The 20,759-nt window shown below is 38.0% G+C and overlaps 1 protein-coding gene across 1 annotated transcript in view; it reads left to right on the top strand.

Moving 5' to 3' along the window:
• LOC141432963 (uncharacterized) overlaps positions 1-19,573 on the top strand; it is a gene marked incomplete at its 5' end in the record, with an annotated part of 58,384 nt that extends 38,811 nt beyond the window's left edge. Inside the window, 35 exon segments of the mRNA XM_074094801.1 lie at positions 119-211; positions 399-625; positions 1,042-1,258; positions 1,496-1,591; positions 1,675-1,904; positions 2,016-2,232; positions 2,347-2,439; positions 2,579-2,808; positions 3,218-3,422; positions 3,542-3,637; positions 3,848-4,074; positions 4,329-4,545; positions 5,207-5,302; positions 5,557-5,786; positions 6,171-6,387; positions 6,463-6,555; positions 6,930-7,159; positions 7,584-7,791; positions 8,018-8,113; positions 9,632-9,858; positions 11,873-12,089; positions 12,419-12,514; positions 12,958-13,181; positions 13,354-13,564; positions 13,713-13,808; positions 14,261-14,496; positions 14,654-14,873; positions 15,370-15,465; positions 15,627-15,853; positions 16,371-16,578; positions 16,845-16,928; positions 17,430-17,656; positions 18,224-18,440; positions 18,835-18,930; positions 19,302-19,573. Of these exon segments, the coding sequence (XP_073950902.1) occupies positions 119-211; positions 399-625; positions 1,042-1,258; positions 1,496-1,591; positions 1,675-1,904; positions 2,016-2,232; positions 2,347-2,439; positions 2,579-2,808; positions 3,218-3,422; positions 3,542-3,637; positions 3,848-4,074; positions 4,329-4,545; positions 5,207-5,302; positions 5,557-5,786; positions 6,171-6,387; positions 6,463-6,555; positions 6,930-7,159; positions 7,584-7,791; positions 8,018-8,113; positions 9,632-9,858; positions 11,873-12,089; positions 12,419-12,514; positions 12,958-13,181; positions 13,354-13,564; positions 13,713-13,808; positions 14,261-14,496; positions 14,654-14,873; positions 15,370-15,465; positions 15,627-15,853; positions 16,371-16,578; positions 16,845-16,928; positions 17,430-17,656; positions 18,224-18,440; positions 18,835-18,930; positions 19,302-19,510 (6,209 nt within the window).
• Positions 19,574-20,759: the final 1,186 nt, after the last annotated feature.

The raw sequence follows: 20,759 nt of genomic DNA on the forward strand, positions 1-20,759 counted from the left end.
TGTATCTAAATCTGTCTATATAAACATGTGTTCTTACACTATTAAAATTTCACATGATGATTAAATAATTTACGAGTATTATTTTTAGTAAATTCTAATCGTTTCTATACATTTTTAGCTGAACCACTGGAATATTGGATCCTCGGCACGGACTACGAATCATACGCATTGGTGTACTCCTGCATTAACATAGACGCTGATTGGAGACGAGGTACTTAACTATAATTATGTCAATTCTATTTTTCCATAATATATCATCATCCAATCCATATTTCATATCCATATAATTAATATTATGTTAGTTTAGGCTGTTAAGCACATCAATAAAAAAAAAAATGTCTGACTATGTACTTTTGCCACAACAACCTTGATCACTAATTCACATATTTCATTATCAGTATGGAGCTGGAAAATGAGTCGCACCCGACAACTATCAGATACCGCTATCACAAACATCAACAACATCATCAATAGCATCGATGTCCTCAACAACCGCTATTTCGAAGAAGTCGACAATAGTGACGCCGGTTGCTTCTACTACCCTATCCCTAATGGCAATGCTGTTAACTTCAGAGGACAGTGTGATGAAAATGTCACAGTCGTGACTGACTTTAACGTGCAAAGGGTGAGTGGAGCACTCTCTTCTATTTCTTTTATTTATTTAACCCTTTTTTCTGCGGATTGTAGGATCTTACTCGCCAATTCTGCCACACACAGAAGCAGGCAGTGAACACAGGCTTTTTCTCAGACTGATAGAGCTTGGACTAATAAGTTCTCACACGAGAAAAGGAGTATTAGGAACTTCATCATTGAATTGCTTCGCAGGAGTATGCGGTGCAGATTCCCTCACGACGTTTTCCTTCACCTACTCATAGCAACTTTCAAGTATAATTTCGCATGTAAATTTCGAAGATTCACAGATGAAAGTCTGAATTCGAATCCACCTCCCTCGATTAAAGAGTCCATAGGTCAAAGCATTAGATTACCTTACCACCAAGGATTTTTTTGAGTACCTACATAATGGAAATTACTATTTTTCAGTACATGGGTACCTGGTACGACATTGAGAGCTACCCGCAAGAGTTCCAAAATGGTACATGTTCTACGGCGACCTACACATTGACTGACAACGGAGTCGAGGTTTACAACACTCAGGTTATCAACGAAAGGCTGGATGACATCTACGGAATCGCTGTACCTGACAATGAGGACGGGCTCGCTAAGCTAATCGTGACGTTTCCTATAGCCGGAACTGAATGTAAGTTACTATTTCAATATATTAATATATATGTCTCATGTTATGGTAGTATTATTACAAAGATTCGTTCCCGACAAGGAAAAAATATCATTTTTTTTAATTGAAAATTACCTTCTTCAGTATCCACAAGTAACACAACACTTAACTTATCAGCTATTTGTGCACTTGTAATTTGATAAGTTTCACTGATATCAAGATTTCTGTTGTTGAGTACTAAAATTCTGCAATTCTTTCCAGTTACCATTAATTCACCGTATTGGGTCCTGGATACTGATTACGACAATTATGCAGTCGTCTACGCATGCGTCAACCTCAATGAAGATTTACGCAGAGGTAATAATAACACAACATCATGTGTCAACAAAACACTACATAACTATTATCCCTAACAAGTGCCTTATTATTTCCTTTTCTAGTGACAAGTTGGAAGTTGAGCAGACAAAGAACTCTTTCTACAACGTCCGAAATAGCTATTAACAACGTCATTAACGAGGTTCAAGTTCTTAGCCAGGAGTATTTCTCCAATAGAGACCACACTGATGAAGGCTGCTTCTACTATCCCGAACCAGTAGCTGGAAGACCCGTGGTATTCCCTGGGCAATGTGATGATAGCATCCAAGCTCAAAGCGACTTTAATTTGGAAAGAGTTAGTTTCAAATCATATTTACTTTCAAACTATCTGAGGGAGACAAATTGCCTTAGATGTATGACTTATTATGTATGAATGCACTTTAGGTAATTAACCGATTTTTTACAGTTTTCAGGACTCTGGCATGAAATAGCTGCCTATCCTAAAATCGAGCAAGAAGGCGAGTGCGTTGACTACGATTTCACCGTTTCTACCACCGACTCCTTCAGCCTTCTCACCACTCAGGTTATTGGCTTGTCGCTAGATGAGACTAACGCAACAGTAGTGCGAACATCCTCTGACAACAGCGGAAGATTTACCATTACTGTCAATGCAAATGGCGAAAGTAAGTCTTCCTACCAAATTCGGTATTTCTTTAAAATGCGTTCCTTTGTCAGTTGCATTTCTTGACACAAAAATACCCTGTGTAGTTTTGTAATATTCAACTTTAATTTTGTAGCTATCACCATTCCCTATTGGATCATCTCTACTGACTACGACAACTATGCATTGGCTTACAGCTGTGTTAACAGCGGTCCAAACTTCAGAGGAGGTAATTAGTGATTTAAAAGAATTACTTTATTACATTTATCTACCAAATGCTACTGTCTATCTCACAGAGCCGATGGTTAATACATTGTTAGATATTCCTTCTTTCGTAATAGTGCTCATATATTTTTATTTTCGTAAAGTTTGGAGTTGGAAGCTGAGTCGAACCAAACAGCTGTCTGCATCTTCGGAAACAGCTATTGATCAAGCTATGGCACCTATTAATGTGCTTGGTAACGAGTATTTCGAAACGACTAGTCAGTCAGATGAATCCTGCTTCTACTTGCCTGAACTGGGCCCTGACGACTCCGTGATCTTTAGAGGTCAATGTGATCAGAGCATACCTGTTGTTCAAAACTTTGATCCTGAACGAGTGAGTTATATAATTATTATATTTACGCGCAAAACTAAAAAGCCGTTTTCCAAACAGGATTCCATAGAAAGTGGCCCTTAATTCTGCTAGTCATCAGTTATGCGGTAAAGGAAAAACATCAGACAAATAAAAGGCGTGAAATATGCAACTGGGAAAACATTTATCCGCCTAAATACTCGTATTGCTATTTTGGTTGGAATTTCAGTCAGTGGATGGGACATTAACAGGCGTCATTGACACTGATTTATTCTGGTTCTCTAATTGCTTTAACATACATTTAGACAATAGCAGCCAAAGTATTGTTAAAAACATACATGTTTTATAGATTGACTTGATTATTTTCTACTAACTTATATTAATATTATTACTATATTTGTTCCCTTAAATAATAATAAACATATGTTTTTAGTACGGAGGACGGTGGCGACTTATACAGAGTTACCAATCAGACTTCCAAACAGGCACTTGCAATGATGCTACATACACGTTGCAAGATGACTCTGTACTAGTCTTGAATACTCAAGTCATCAACGAGAGGCTCGATACGATTACCGGCTCCGCTGTGTTAGCTACTACCGATGGTTCTGGAAAGCTGCTTGTTACCTTCCCTGGCGGTAAGACACCATTCTGTTTCAAAACATTCTTAGATTCATAAAAAGATCATTATCATTAGATACTGATATTTTGCGATTTGAGTGCATGTTTCATACTATTTCATACTACGTATTTACAGCTGATGAACCTACGGAGTACTGGATTCTTGACACGGATTATGAATCATACTCATTAGTCTACACTTGTGTGAATCTCAACAGCGATCAAAGAAGAGGTGAGAATTAAGGTTATTAAATAAATAATTTGACTTCTTTTACCTTAAGGTAAAAGCTGATTTGTTAACAAAGCAGTTTCTGTGGCTGTAAAAATTAAATTACTTATACATTATTTTGAGTAGTGGCATTTTCAAGCTGCCATGGTTTTTAAAAGTTTAATTATTTAAGCGTTCAACTGCATATTTTGATACGATTTCAACCTTTTTCAGTCTGGAGTTGGAAGATGAGTCGTACCACCACATTATCTGAAAACGCTAATACCACCATCGACAGAATTGTAAACGGAATAAATGTCCTAGATGACCAGTACTATCAGCCAATTGACCAATCTGACACTGGCTGTTTCTACTTCCCCATACCTGACGGCAACACAGTTTTCTTCCGGGGCCAGTGCGATGAAAGCGTCCAAGTTGTTACCGATTTCGATGTTGAAAGGGTAATTAAGCGGGTTTTTCTGGAAGTTCTTAAGCCGAGTTTAGACTAGCAAGAAAAATCGTGCAAGTTGCATTACATTGCGGCGCTCGATTGACCACTACAAACTCTTTATCTTTACGGCCGCGCAATGTAAAGCAACTTGCACGATTTTTCTTGCTAGTCTAAATTCGGCTTTCTTTAAAAAAATATTAAACACTTTGTTATTCTCATGATTATGAACAAATACTCATGAATTCATGATGGTTGTCTTTACAGTATATGGGTCTTTGGTACGACATTGAAAGCTATCCCCAAGACTTCCAAAACGGAACTTGCTCGACTGCTACCTACACTCTTACTTCTGATGGCGTAGAAGTCTACAACACTCAGGTCATAGATGAAACACTAGATGATATTTATGGTTTAGCTGTTCCTGAATTCGAAGATGGACAAGCCAAATTGATCGTTACCTTCCCCATTGCTGGTACTGATTGTGAGTAAAGAAAATTTATATTATTATTAACTGATGGTCTATCAAGTTACAATACTATCAGTGGTGTAGCGGTATAGCACGCGGTACGGAATACCGAGGACCTGGGTTCGATTCCCAGTGATGGTCTTATTTTTCTGGTTTTTCTGTGCATCTATATTATTATTTCAGTTTGTATTTTCAATTTATATTATTATTGTTTTTAAATATTGCTGTGCCTATCTGAAGATTTATCATTTTTGTGCACACAGTCCCTTCCATTTCATGCCACTTCAATGGATGTAATAATTTCTCCGAAAGTTACTGTACTCGTATACACAAACACAAACAAATGAGAAATGCCCATCTACGGTGTAAATTATGTGTATTGTACGTATAATTATTTTAGTTTTCAGTTGCTCTTGTTTGCTGTAAATTGCACTATCTACTGTTACCTATTTCTTACTTCTTTCTCTATTAAAAAGCTGTCTGAAAGAGGCCGCTCATAATGCGATAACAAGTCCACCAATGAATCAACCTTGTGACTTTTTCTCTATGTAACTGTTTTCTGTATTAATTACTTCATGATGTTTTATAAGGAATCATTATGTTGGTATTGTATTGTATGTTCAAGGAAATTAAGGATAAAGAATGGAAATTGAAACAACCGTACGTCTTTTTTCAGTTACCATCACTTCTCCTTACTGGGTGTTGACGACTGACTATAATAACTACGCGTTGGTGTATTCTTGTGTTAACTTAAATGAAGATCTTCGAAGAGGTAAGTTAATGTATATTCTCACGACGTTAAGAGCCTAATGTGACTGAGTAACAGGCAACGCACAGCCTAGATAGACTTGTGTATCAAAGAAGTGCACTGAGAAGAGATTTCTCAAATTCCCAAAAAAAAAAGCTAGTCAGACTAATTTTATTCTTCTACGGGGTTGAACCCTCAGGGTGAAGCTAGTAAAGGATATGTGTCAAAATTGAACTTGTATGAAATTAATTTTGGCTACGATACCTTTCCGTTTTTAGTGTCCAGTTGGAAGCTCAGCAGACAGAGGACGCTTGCCCCAGCATCCGTCACAGCCATCAATAATGCCATCAATAACGTCCAAGTCCTCAGTAATGAGTACTTCGAGTATCGCGATCACACTGATGAAGGATGCTTCTATTACCCTGAACCAGTTGCTGGGAAACCAGTGGTATTCCCAGGCCAGTGTGACGATACCATACAAGCTGTTCCAAACTTTAATTTGGATAGGGTAGGTTCTGGCAATATTTATATAAAATTGACCTTTCCGTTTGCATAATTTTTTGGCTCTTTTTTCTTGTTATTGGGCTTAAGATTATTGTTTATGATATATCTCGTATATTTATAGAGAAAGAGAAGAAACATTAATTCATGACAATATGGAAAGAAAATAATTTATTTATAACAGCAGTGACACATTACGCAGGTTAGGAAAAATAACAATAAGAAGTGTATATGGGAAAAATAAAACGAAAATAAAATAATAATGGGCATGTCACGAAATGGTCCCAAACCAGCAAACTACCGGTCTTGCGAACGGCGCCGATCTTCATAACATTTGTTTGTTTATTGTTAATAAGTATACAAAAGTAAAAAATATTAAACTTTTCTCTAGTTCTCCGGACTCTGGCATGAAACTGCAGCATATCCCAAAGACCAGCAAGAGGGACAATGCGTGAATTATGACTTCGAAGCGACCTCTGCCAATACCTTCGGCTTGTATACCACCCAGATCATAGCTCAACTGCTGGATGAAACCAATGCCACTGTGCAGCAAACTTCTAATGACAACAGTGCACGATTCTCGATAACCATCAATGTTGGTGTCTCTGGTAAGTATTATCATCTTATTGTTGGTTAAGTTTGTGAAGAACTGAGAGAATAATTATATTTTAATCTTTTCTCAGCTATTGAGATACCGTACTGGATTGTAGCGACTGATTATGACAACTATGCTGTGGCGTACAGCTGTGTTAATCAAGGACCGAACTACAGAGGAGGTATGATTGATTTTCATTTAAAACCCTACATACATACACTTGCGCTAGAAATACATAAATTATCCTTAATTTTCTTCTGTATAATAAAGCAAACAGTAAACGTATAATCGAGATAAGTTTACAGTCCAGGGGCCGTATTGTCTAGCGCACTGGCGTTATCGCATTCAACATCTCTTTCTACCCTCGTCTAATACTGTGTGACAGAAAGGAGTGGTGAAAACTATTGTGATTCCAAGTGCGTTAGGCAATAAGGCCTCAGGTTCATATCAATCAGCCACGACTTATCCTTATTCCTGGATGAAAACACATGTATGTGTTAAAACTCTGTTCTATTCAGTAATCAAGTTACAATACAATCGTTTTCTTTACTTCAGTATGGAGTTGGAAACTTAGTCGCACAAGGCAAATGTCAGCTGAATCAGAGATCGCTATAAACGACGCTATTGCCAACATCCCAGTCTTGGGCAACCAATATTACGAGGACACCAGCCAGACAGACGAGTCTTGCTTCTTCTTGCCTGTGCTGGAACCAACAGACCCTGTGGTCTTCGTCGGTCAATGTGACCCTAACATTGCTGTGATTCAAGACTTTGATCCAACAAGGGTAAGTAGCCATTTGGTTTATAGATTTGGGTAGTTTATCATTGTCATCATCGTCAGATGACAGAGGTTCTTCTGCCTGGCCGTAGGGCTACCCAATGAACGCCAAATGATCAGCCTGCATCTGCGCCTGAGTTAAGAAATAGAAAACTAGAAAAGCAAATAATGTGGGTTCTATTCATGATTCAACCTCAAGTTCTAAAGTCTTAATACCAGTTTTCAAATTAAATCACATATCTTGATCGGACACCCACGCATACAAGCAGATAAATTGTTGGAACATGAGAAGATTATTTCTTTGCAGGATTATCTGTGGAGGGTATTTTTGCTCATTAACAGCGTCATCTTCATAATTCGCTTTTCTTCCAAGTGTTATTTGGATGAAGATATTTTGACTCGGTTTTTGAAGCGTTTATTGTTATTTACAGTATGCAGGTCGCTGGCGGTTGATCGAGAGCTACGCATCAGACTTCCAAACCGGTACATGCAATGACGCGACTTACACCATCCAGAGTGATGGTTCCGTCCTCGTCTACAACACCCAAGTTATTGATGAGTCTTTGGATACTATCACCGGCTCAGCAGTACTGGCGACCGCCGATGGCAGTGGGAAGTTACTGGTTACGTTCCCTGGCGGTAAGTTGGCTTTGTTTCTCAAGAAAACGTTGTATATACAACTCAGATTTCCTGTGGTGCATCCATGTGATTTGATGATGATGATTCGCTGAAATAGAGCTTACTTGAAGAAAGCACGAAAGCATCGTGGCATTTATGTTTACACCATCTCAATCATGCTAATACACAAAAAAATATATAGAACATTATGTTTTCATAATTTTTATTGGTTGACGTGTTATTTCAGCTCCAGAAGCGGTGGAATATTGGATTTTAGATACGGATTACGACACCTATGCTTTGGTCTACAGCTGCGTCAATCTGAACTCTGAACAAAGACAAGGTAGGGAACAATACAGGGTGACCTGAGGTGCAAACTTACTTTGGTCAAAAAGTTTATGGTTTTGCATTAGGCGACCTAGCAACCATAAGTATCCAATAATCAAAAATGTAAAAAAAAAATATACAAAAATGTGCAATATTTAATATTAAAATTCTCAGGTCAAAGATGTGTAACCAAACTCCTCCAAAACGGCTGGACCAATTTTTATATATTTTTTATGTATATTTGGTAGGTCTAGGAATAGGACGAAAGCTGTTTTTCCCCCACCACCACGGTGGGTTGTGGCCCACCCCAAAAAAAATTTATATACTTTGGACAAAAAAAATTTTTTTTTATTTTTTTATGATTTGGCATTAAAAATACATACAACCCTAAATTTTCACCTTTCTATCATCAACCCCCATGTTTTAATAGCGATACTTTAATAACTTTCAACTGATGGTCGATAACCTGATCCGACCGACTCTCACTCCCTGAACAGTCTGTACTTTTCTCTAATTAAATATCAGTCATTTATTACCAACTTGTATTTGAAGATAAAAATATAGGGTCATTTTTACCCAACTACCCAAAAAAGGAGGGTAATGTTTTAGTGCATCAAATAAAATGCGGGTAGTCCGTGGCGTATCTCAATGATTTTGATGAACTATGGTATAAAGGTAGCTGACATCCTGGATTAACATATAGGTAGGAGAGTAATTTTTCAGTATATTTAATAAGTTGCGGGTAGTAAGCGACGTAATACCATCTCAATAACAACTGTCTAATCGATTGGTTTCAATCATTCCAGATCATTAGGTCAATTTTAGTACCATCCATCAAAATCTGTCTAGCCATTCTTGAGTTATAAAAATGGTGTCCTAACCTGACTTTGTTTTATTTAAACCTTATTATAAGCCTAATAAACTATTTACTTAATATTTTAGTGTACTCATTTAATAACGTTAATAAAATCCTACATTAACGTCCACTTGCAGGCTTTTTAATCTAGGTTTAAGTGGTCTTAAGTCCTGTCAGATCTATAAAAGAACTGTCAATTTAAGCCTTAAATCGAGATTTAAAAAAGCCTACAAGACGTCCTAAAAGTTTATTTAAAATTTAACACGACATTCATTGTCTGTTAGGTAGGCGGTACGAAGTTCTCCAGGACAGCTAGTTTTTTAACCCTCGACGCAAAAAGAGGGGTGTTTGACCGCTATGTGTGTCTGTGTGTCTGTATGTCTGTCTGTCTGTGGCACCGTAGCTCCTAAACGGGTGGACCGATTTGAATTCCGTTTTTTTTTTATTTGAAAGCATGATTCTTAGACATGTTTTATCAAAATCAGTTCAGCCGTTTTTGAGATATTGAACTTTGAAGTGACAAAGTCGTGGGTTTTCCAACTTTTTGTTGGTTAGGTTAGGTTAATAAAACTACCTATCTGAAAATCTGTACATCTTCTGTAAACAAAACAAGTGCTACATTTCACGACGCTTTCATCGTGTACCATTTAGATTTTGATCCTATCATTTATGTTACAGTATGGAGTTGGAAACTAAGTAGAACCACGAGCCTATCCGAAGATGCTAAGACCAACATCGACAGGATCATCGACACTATTAATGTGCTCGATGACCAATACTACTCCGAGATGGATCACTCTGTCTCTAGTTGCTTCTACTTCCCAGTGCCAGACGGCAATCCGGTTGTTTTCCGCGGCCAGTGTGACGGCAGCATTAGTGTTGTCGAGAACTTTGACATTCCTAGGGTAAATATTTATTATATCTATTCATATTGTTCTCTATTATCATATTATCATGTTGCTTGCGGTATGTGTCTGAGCAGACATCATGGCTTAGTCAAAGCAAAAAAAAAAACGGAACTTGTGGTCATACGAGTACACAAGCCTATTTCTAAGAAATGAAGAATAAATTCAAATTCAAGATCAAGATCATAAAAATAAAATTGATTTTCTCGCTCACTCCGAACAATTTCCGCCTTATTGACGGAATACCCTCATAATTTGACTGATTTTTTTGTTATCAATGTGTAAGTAAGTAGCATATTGTTAGAAAGTTCATAAGCTAGAGAAGTAAAAAATGAACTGCTTAATTGTCTGATTTTCGAAGCAGGTTTTTTTTCACAAAAATCAGTATACTTATATTTTTTTTTATAAAAATCCTCGTACGTCCCTTCGAGACTATGAATTAAAATAAACTATTATTATTTAAACAAGCATGTATTACCAAGTATTTTAAATACAAAAAATAATAATTTTACATACACATTTATAAAAAAGTTGCGAACGTTTAAAAGCGGGATTTCAGGAAATTTGAGAAAAACATTTAAAAGGATCATATCTCCCAAACCGTGACCCTTAGGGCCCAAGATTCAAGGGTGAAAAGATAGTAAATAACCCCAACAATAAAAATAAAAATTTCCCATAAAAATTTTACGGTCCATGTGCCGAACACCCTGTATAGTCAAATCGTTTCCAGATAAATAATACATCCCTGATTAGAAGTTTAAATAATAAGCTGAAGCATTTATTCTATGAAAGGAAATTCGCTTTTATACTTCGCTGTGTTTAGTTTTGATTATGGTTAACCAATTTTATTTAAAAAAAAACCGGCCAAGAGCGGGTCCGACACGCCCGGGATAGGGTTTCGTAGCCATTACGAAAAAATCAAATAATATTTTTCTAAGGATTCCGTATTGTGCACGAAATCTTCCTAGTTTAGGTATTTTTATGTATTTTTATACCTAATGCTGCTATTTACTCTTAGGGGCTGTTACACCATCCATTGATTAGTCTTAACTAACTGTTCAATGTGATGCCGTCTCTATTTATTTTGTTCGAATAGACGGAGACGGCATCACAATTAACCGTCAGTTAAGACTAATCAATGGATGGTGAAACAGCCCCTTAAACTACTAATAATTCTCAAGCAATCTTAGTCGCTATAATTTTCCTTGTACATTTTATAGATTTACTACCATTCTGCATTTTTTAATTTTTTCCACACAACAGTTTAGATTTTAGGGTGGGGGGACGCTAAATTTTAATGAAAATTTGCACTTTAATGTAGAGTATTTCGCAAACAGATCACTGAATAGAAAAATCTTCTTAGCAACCCCCCAATGGTTTTAAAAGACCTATCCAACGATACCCCACACTATATGGAGTTATCCCATCTTGGGCCTCTAGGTTGGCAACGCATCTTCAATACCAGGTACCAGGTGTTGCAGATGTCTATGGGCGGTGGTGATCTCTTACCATCAGGAGACCCACTTGCTCGTTTGCCATCCAGTCGAACAAAAAAAGAAAACAGATAACTTAAGAGTACCTACTATTACTATTATTACAATTACTTACGACCATCCAACTACAAATATTGCCCTGTCCAGTTCATATAAACCCACTTGCTCGTTTGCCATCCAGTCGAACAAAAAAAAATATATATACCTATGGTTAGTCGAGAAAAAAAACACCCCCACTTTACGTTTATGGGAGGCACCCTAAAAAATTAGTTTTTATTTTATTTCATCACTTTGTGGGCGTGACTGATACTTATGTATATTCATTCATGCCAAACTACAGATTTCGAGTACTAACGGTCTCTGAGCTTAGCCGCGGACGGACAGACATGGTGAAACTATAAGGGTTCCTAGTTACTACAACGGAACCCAAAAAAGTAAAGTTAATGTGGTAGAAGATGACCTACATGTATCGCTAATGGTTTTCAAGATAAAACAACTAAATTGTCATGCTTCTTCCACAGTACATGGGAACCTGGTACGACATCGAAAGCTACCCTCAAGCTTTCCAAGATGGTACATGCGCGACCGCAACTTACACCCTGACTGATGATGGTGTGTTGGTGTACAACACGCAAGTCATCGATCAATTGCTTGACAATGTCAATGCTACAGCCGTCCCAGCGGCTGACGATGGATTGGCCAAGCTGATCGTCACTTTCCCTATTGCTGGTACTGATTGTGAGTATATTGACATTATTACTGATAGTTATGTCGGATAATAGTTTTAAATGAGTTACGGTTATTATATTAGACCCATGATAGTGATATATGGGACTGCGTTAAAATATTGGAAGCTCAATAAAGTAATTCCTAAAGATACCCCGCAGAAAATGTATCATATATTTTAATCATAATGTTCCTAGAAAATAGATCCATGTAATTGGTAGACAGCTACAGCACACCGGGTGAAGCAGTTTCCAACTCCTTATCTGGATTGTTCATGAACATTTTTTATCAATGGCTATTAAGAATATAATGTAATTGTGCAATTATGATTTTGTTTTCAGTGTTTGTGAGCTCACCATACTGGGTATTAGATACGGACTATGATAACTACGCTCTCGTCTACTCTTGTACTAACATCAACGAGGAATATCGAAGTGGTAAGTACGGTCAGAGACCATATAATAACTACTAAAGATACGTACACTATGGCCAATTTATGAAAATAAATTTAAAAAATAAAAAAACCCGACTGCCTTAAAAAATACTAAAAATAAGAAAACAAGTCTAGTGGGCTAGAACTCTGACAACTCTGTTTAGTAGCTGACTTAAAGTTCAACAGTCGGGACCCTTTAGGTACTAAGAATTTTTGAGCTGGTCAAGATTTGAATGGGTCCCGACTGTTGAACTTGAAGTTAGCTACTAAACAGAGTTCTAGCCCACTATATTATAGTATTTTTAAGGCAGTCGGGTTTTTTATTTATTTTTTTAATTTATTGTTATTTTATACTCTTCTTCTTCGCAGTCGGGTAAAAAAATCATGTTTCGAAAACGGGCAACTAATATATGACCAATTAGTAATTTTCCGATATTTTCTTTACAGTGACCAGCTGGAAGCTAAGTCGCGAGCAAGAACTAAGTACAGAATCACAGATTGCTATTAACAATACAATCAACAATGTCCAGGTTTTGGGCAACCAGTACTACGTAGAGCGAGGTCATTCTGAAGACGACTGCTTCTACTACCCTGATAATTTCGGAGGACCCGTCCTTTTGAATGGACAGTGTGAAGAACAGAATGTTGTAGAAGACTTTAATATAAACCTGGTAGGTCCAGTTAAAGTAGATGGTTAAGATGAAGATATGTACAGCTTAGCACCAGTTTTAAGTAATACAACGTAGAAGATAACGTTTTAAAACTGCAAAACAGATCTTCAATATTATCTGTTAATGATTGATATACTGTTTCTTATTATACTCGATGTATTTATTTTTTAAGTTCTCTGGCACCTGGCACGAGGCAGCTCGATTCCCATCCAATGAGCAAACTGGTGAATGTGCCGCCAATGAGCTGGTTATCAACCAAAACACCCTGACCCTGACACAGACCATCGTTTACAACGAACGGCTGACCACTGTCTCTGGCCCGGCAACCGTATCTGATGACGGCAGAGGCATCATTACTGCGACCCTTAGCAATGATGAAGGAGGTAGGTTTTAGATTGATTTAAGTCGGTTGGGAGGAAAAGAAAATAGACGAGTTGGTATAGGTCGTTATCCAGTCTTAATATGAAGATTTAAATGCTTTGATTGTAAATCAGCCTTTAATTATCCTAATTATGAATATTTTATTTCCAGTTTCAATTGAGACGACTCTATACGTTTTGGACACCGACTACACCGAATTCGCTCTGCTATTTAGTTGTGTGGACATCGACGAAGAAAGCAAACAAGGTAACCATACTTTTTCGATCACATTATGTGGCAAAGATGACATGGTGATCAATGTTAACAAGACCAAACCATAAATAAAATACTACTGACTAACCGTTACCCGCGACTCCGTCCGCGTAGCGTTCGGTTTTCACTATCTCGCGAGAACTATGTAATTTTTCGGGATAAAACTATCCTATGTCCTTCCCCGGGGCGCAAACTATCTGTATACCGAATTTCAACTAAATCGGTTCAGTGGTTTAGACGTGATGAAGTAACAAACAAACAGACTTACAAACTTTCGCATTTATAATATTAGTGGGATAATGATAAGGCTTTATTTTCTTGTTCTGACAATTGATTCCCTTTAACCCAATCCTTTCTTTTAGAAATCGGTTACATTAAATTACTCAACTTAAGTAATACCTTCAATGCTGTAGTATTTAATTTATTATATTCCTTTCCCTCCACAGTATATAGTTGGAAGCTCAGCAGATCCAGGTCACCTCTGTCTACATCAGCTAACGAGAGAATCGATGCGGTAGTGACAGAAAATGTAGACCTATACGAAGGATATTACGAGTACACAGATCAGAGTAACGATGGATGCTTCTACTATCCCGTCTTTGAAGAAACACCTGAAGCTATCATACTGCCCGGACCTTGCGATAATAGGATTCAAGCTAAAGCCAACTTTGACGCTGGTGCAGTAAGTATCACAATTTCAACCCAATGTTTAAAAGGTGAAATTGAAGCGTTTGATTTTTGAGTCATAAAAGTAACTTCCTTTTCGAAAACGAGCCTGGTTGCAAATGTTTCCGGTTTAATATGGTCGCAACATTTAATACCATTCACAATTTTTACAGTATTTGGGAAGATGGTTTGAAATAGCGAAGTACCCACAAAGAGACCAAGAAGGCGAGTGCTCAAGAGCACACTATAGCGAAGGTCAAGGCGACGCACCAGTTGATGTGTTGAACACCATCGTCAACAATAGGACACTGGAGACCCAGGAAGGAACAGCTGTGATTGCAAGCACTGATGGCAGTGGTCTTTTACGGGTTACGTTTATCCTTGAAAATGATGGTGAATGACTTAAACATTATTTTGTTAGTTTGTCCTTGAAAGTAGATTTCTAACTAGCCACCCATTCCCATAGGTCTCTGGCCTTAAACGTTGACTCATTACATAATGCGATTTGTAAATCCCATGACAGGTAATGATAATAGTATGTCCAGCATAAATGGTGTACTAATAAATAATTTGCCTACACCTAACACTTATAAAATAGAAGACAACCTTCTCCGTTATTTTAAAGCGTCCCCTAATTTATTATGAAGCTAGTCAATATCACTATTTACGTCTAATAACGCTAGAAGAATAGAATGAAATTGTATGGATATGACACAAGCTTACTATGTGACGTATTCATTATTTTCCATTTCACCATACTCAGCCATAGTGTTAATGGACAGGACAACTCTAATAGAGTTTCACAAATTAATTTGACCCCATTATGGCATGGCGCTTTTGAGAAACTTTTGTAACGCTTCTGTTATTAATAAAATTTCCTTGTTTTCAGTCGTTGCTGAAGCTAATTACTATGTCCTTGAAACTGACTACACAAGCTTTGCTCTCGTATACAGTTGCAGGGACTTGGAAAATGGAGATAGTGAAGGTATGTTCATTATCATATATCATCGTATCCGTCTTTCCATGAAATAGTGTATTTTCTAAAATATCTTGTAGTTCATCTCTGTTTTTTTTTTCAGTTGTTTTGTTTAACTGGTACACAAATTGTACCTTGTGTCATGTTGTAATTTTCATTTTTTCCTTTAGTCTTCAGTTGGAAACTCAGCAGACAACCAACTCTCAGTAGTGAGGCCAATAATATCATCAGTGAAGTAATCAGCAATACAAGAGGTCTTCTGGAAGAGTATTACGAGCCGACCAGCCAGAGTGATGAAGACTGCTTCTACGTGCCAGCAGTCAATGAAGATGCGGCAGTGCTGTTCAGGGGGCAGTGCGAGGCTTTGACTGGCATGGCAGAATTCGACATGTCTCGGGTACTATAGCTTTATACACCCTTAGTCAGATACTGTTTGAAAAGTCTACAGTCCAGTATCATTATGCCAGCCGAAAGACGTCCACTGCTGGACATAGGCCTCCCCCAAAGCTCTCCACTCAGACCGGTCTTCTGCTTTTCGCATCCACCGCGATTCCGCGATCTTAACCAGGTCGTCGCTCCATCTTCTTGGAGGCCTACCGACAGCTCGTCTCCCGGTCCGCGGACGCCATTCGAGAACCTTTTGACCCCATTTGAGTCCACTATTATCTTATTATGATTTCTACTAGAGAAGAAATTTTCACAAGTTATGACATAATCATTATTTGCTATTTATTGTTTGACAATTCTTCTTGCGTATGTGATTTGGCAATCGTTCTCCAGAAAATAGTAATGATCATATATGATTAGTTTTTTACGATCTTTGTTCCTACGACCATACGAGCACTCAAATTTCCATTAGTACTATAAGATCTTGATTCAATGGTTTTCTTAATATTACTTAATATCGTTTCCAGTACGCAGGCTGGTGGCATGAAATCGAACGTTACCCCACGGGCAACGACGAGGGAGAATGCATCAGCTCCCAGTACAGCTCAACTGGCTCTGGATTCCAAGTCATCGACACCAACGTCTTCGGCGAAACTGGGCAGGTCACCACGGGAACCGTCGTAGCTTCCAACAATGGAATGCTGACGAGAACTTTAAGCAATGGACAAACAGAAGGTATATATAGTGCTATATTACAATTTCATCTAATTCCAATTGTAAGGAGCCCTTGTGTAAAAAATATTTAAGTGCGTACTAACATTCGGGTATTGGCCGTGTAAGTGCCGAGATAGTTACCTCGGGTACGACTTTAAAAACTACTTATAACTCCGTAAAATAGTATGTCTTACACAGTGGTATTGTAATAACATTATATATAAAGTATAGTGATGTATACAAGCTTTTAGGTGTATGTATCTAATTAAATGTATTTTTATTTTCAGTATTATGGGTGTTGGATACTGACTACGAAACATACTCTCTTCTTTACTCTTGTGTGAACACAGACGATCAGGAATACAGACGAGGTGAGGTCAATAGCTTTTTACCCGACTGCCCGAAGGAGGGTTATTAATCAACTTGTAGCCAACTACCTGGGCCCAAGTATTAGCGATTTTGTATTGAAGTACACTAATACTATTTGCTTGTAATTTGTTATGCAATTGGGCCCAGGTCTGCCAACAACAGATTCATGTTCCCATCTACTTGTAGACTACGTAACGTACGCACTATGCGGCTAGCGGGGCGAATTTAGCGCGCCGTCTCTTTCTCAAGCGACACTTTGAAGAAGAGGCACGGCGCGCTAAAACCGCCCGTGTAACAGCTTAGTGCATACGTAGATACAGTCACCAGCACCAATATCTGACACAACAAGCGTGCATAAATATCTGATACGACTCTATTTCTAGGGCCGGAAGGACGTGTCAGATATTTTTGCACGCTCCGTTGTGGCAGATATTAGTGCTGGTGACTGTACGTAGCTTTTAAATGTCGACTCCTTATTTCAATAAACTATATCTTGTTCTCAGTGTGGAGCGCAAAGCACAGCAAGCAACGATCACTCTCAACCGAGGCTCAAAACGCAATGGATCTGATCATTGAAGACAATGAAGTGCTTTATCAGGACTTCTATATACCAGTCTTACAGACTGACGCCGCTTGCTTCCACTACCCTCCACCTACTGGCGAGACAGTCATCCTGCCTGGACAGTGCGATGACAATATACCCACTGTGGCAAGCTTTAATCCGGCTTCGGTAAGACCCGAGGACGTTACCTAACGTTTCTGACTCTCGTGATCGCGATCAAATGACGGATTTCGCATACAAAAACTGTCATTTGATTGCGATTGCGAGCGTCAGAAACGTTAAGCAATACGGCCTCTGTGGCCATGATCGCATTCACCGTCTCTTTCTGCCTTCATCCACTTTAAAAGAATGAAGTAGTGAAAGCGATTGTGATGAACGAACTCCGTCGTTAGACAAATAGCATCTGTGCCCATATTGTCTAACGCTCTGGCGCACGCAATCACATTCGCTATCTCTTTTTAACCCCCGTCCCATACCATGTGACAAAAAGAAGTAATGAAATCGATCTTAAAAAAAGAAATCCAGACAAAATAGCTCAAGGGCATCTGTTGTTCCCTTATCCAGCTAAGGCCTTTATTATTGGCCCGGTTACAAAATTTCAGATAGCACTGGAATTTGTATAACAATCTATTGTTCCAACTCCAGATCATGTGACATCCATATTTTTCATGTGATTTCTCAAGACACTGTAAACAACGTCTATTCGGTTCTCACGTAATCTGCCATTCATTACAGTACACTGGCACGTGGTACCAAATTGAGAGGTACCCGTACCCTGAAGTCTCGAACAGTGCCACCTGCATCGGGACCAGATACGGGTACAACGCAGAGACAGGAATAATAACCGTCCTCAACTGGGAGATGGTTGATGGCACCCTCAATACCATCGAGGGAACTGCTGAAGTAGATGGTGCGAAGCTGGTAGTATCAATGCCAGTTGAAGGTTCTAATGGTGAGTTCCATTCTTGGTTACTCTTGTAGCGACTCCTAGCGCCAAGTGAGCAAACATACTCCATCATCCTGCATCGCGCCATCGAAATTCTTCAAGTTCTAATGCTCTTCCTTCGGCCTTCGGTCTCCAGGCATAACATCTGCCTGGAGAGTGATCACTCTCTATTATAGCCTCACACTTTTTTGTCTTGATAAGAGTAGGTAAGACAGCTTTAAGTAGGTAATGCTCTCTTTAGTCTACCACGATCTTCGGTAGATCCTGCCATTTCTGATGTTATCGTTGCAGCGTTGTCAGTATCTTTTGACCTCTATGAGTTAATTCCAGCAAAACCCTGCTGGCTGGTGCCAATTTTTTTTTACTTCCTTAACGATGTTTTCTTTGTTTTTTTTTACAGAAACCACGACAACGGAGTTGTATATTCTGCACTCAGATTACGTCACGTACTCCGTAGCGTACACGTGTACTGATATCAACCCATTCCAACGTGCCGGTAAGTTTAATTAAATACAAAGGTCACACTAAAATTTAGTTTTATTTAGTGACTAAATAAAACTAACTCTCATACTAAATAAAAGTTAGGTAGGTACTCAATTTAAAGACGAGTAGATTTTTTTGCTAATTTTTCTTTTTCAATATTGTTAATAAAGTAGGTACGAGTACCTAGAAGAAATGTGAATGAAACTGTAATATTTATCTATGGTATTTTTCATAATTTAAGTAGGTATTCTAGTGAATTGGGAATAAGATTAATTAGTAAAAATGCTTAGAAAGCCTATAAATACTTAGTAAAATTGTAAAAATGAAAACTTTTGAAGGTACTAATTTGTCGTGGTATTTTTTCATTGTAACTTTTTTTTTCAGTGGTGGCATTCAAACTGAGCAGGAGCCGAGACTTACCAGCCAGTGCTGTCACTTCAATTAACAACTACATGAACACAAGGGATGAACTCAACCAGATTTATTTCATAGAAGTAGAACACGAAAACTGTTTGGAACCCAGCTCAGCGATTTTACTCAGGAATAGTTTTATAGTCATGCTAGTCTGCGTAGCTTTACGGCTGTTCATGTAAATAGGATTAGTTTTAAGTATTTTGTACGTTAAGTATTTATTTATAAAACATTGACGACGATTACACTGCATTTTTTTATTCTGGTCATCATCAGCCTATAGCGGCCATTCTTCGGAGGCAAAATTTTGCTTGTCCGAGACGATAATCCCATTAAAATAAAATAATAATAATAATTTGAGCTATTTTTTTTAAGACAATTTACGCTCGTTCCCATTAGGTGCACTTAAATACAATGCGCATTTATTTATACAGCTGAGCATAGATATGTCACACAGCAATATTTTTGCCAAAAATGTACGTCAGTATCTAATTGCCTCGACTTTGGTTTTCAAATTTCCCAATTACCATGTTTTAAATTTTTGGCTTATTTGTGAATGTTAGCGTGTTGTGGTATTTTTATACGAATGCATTGTCTTTGCCTCTATAGATTAAGATACATCTTTATCAGAAATAATTTTGTTTTATCCATTTTTTTAAGATTGTTTTTTTGGAATCTTTTTGTATTTTTTATTTCAATTCCAAATTTTTATTTTTACGGTCATCCCGTAAAACCTAAATTGAAAATACAAACTGAAATATAGATGCACAGAAAAACCAGAAAAATAAGACCATCACTGGGAATCGAACCCAGGTCCTCGGTATTCCGTACCGCGTGCTATACCGCTACACCACTGATGGTCAAAAATAGCTTTCGCCCTAATTGCCACTACTCTAATTGCCACGTTTTTTCTAATTGCCCTCTCACGAAATGTATGACTGTTACTATATTTACAGTATCATTGTATTGTGAACCTACAACATATAAAACAGTGTCCAGCTGTTACGATCTGTGTATGTTTGTTTATGAAAGCGTGAAAACTACTGACTACCGATTTTAACTATTATGGAGGCACATGATAGACAGATCCTAACCTGGACTCAATGTATAGTATGGTATGATAAGACTGATTTCAACAAATGAGTTGATGCATCATATTTATCTAGCTTTAATTGAGCTTGAAACACTAATTTGGTATCACGTTCAAGATTTCATCCTGTAGAAAGATACACTGCATTTCAACTTGTAACCAAGTAGATCATCATCATCACCAGCCTATCGCAGTGCACTGCTGGACAATCTGGACATAGGCCTGTCCTCGGCAAGACGCATCCAGCTTCTGCCAGCAGCCTTTCGCAGATCGTCACTCCACCTGGCCGGAGGGCGTCCTACACTACGTAAGCCAAGACGCGGTCTCCACTCAAGAACTCG

The sequence above is a fragment of the Choristoneura fumiferana genome, chromosome 11, assembly GCF_025370935.1.
Source record: "Choristoneura fumiferana chromosome 11, NRCan_CFum_1, whole genome shotgun sequence".
NCBI classification, from domain to species: Eukaryota; Metazoa; Arthropoda; class Insecta; order Lepidoptera; family Tortricidae; genus Choristoneura; species Choristoneura fumiferana.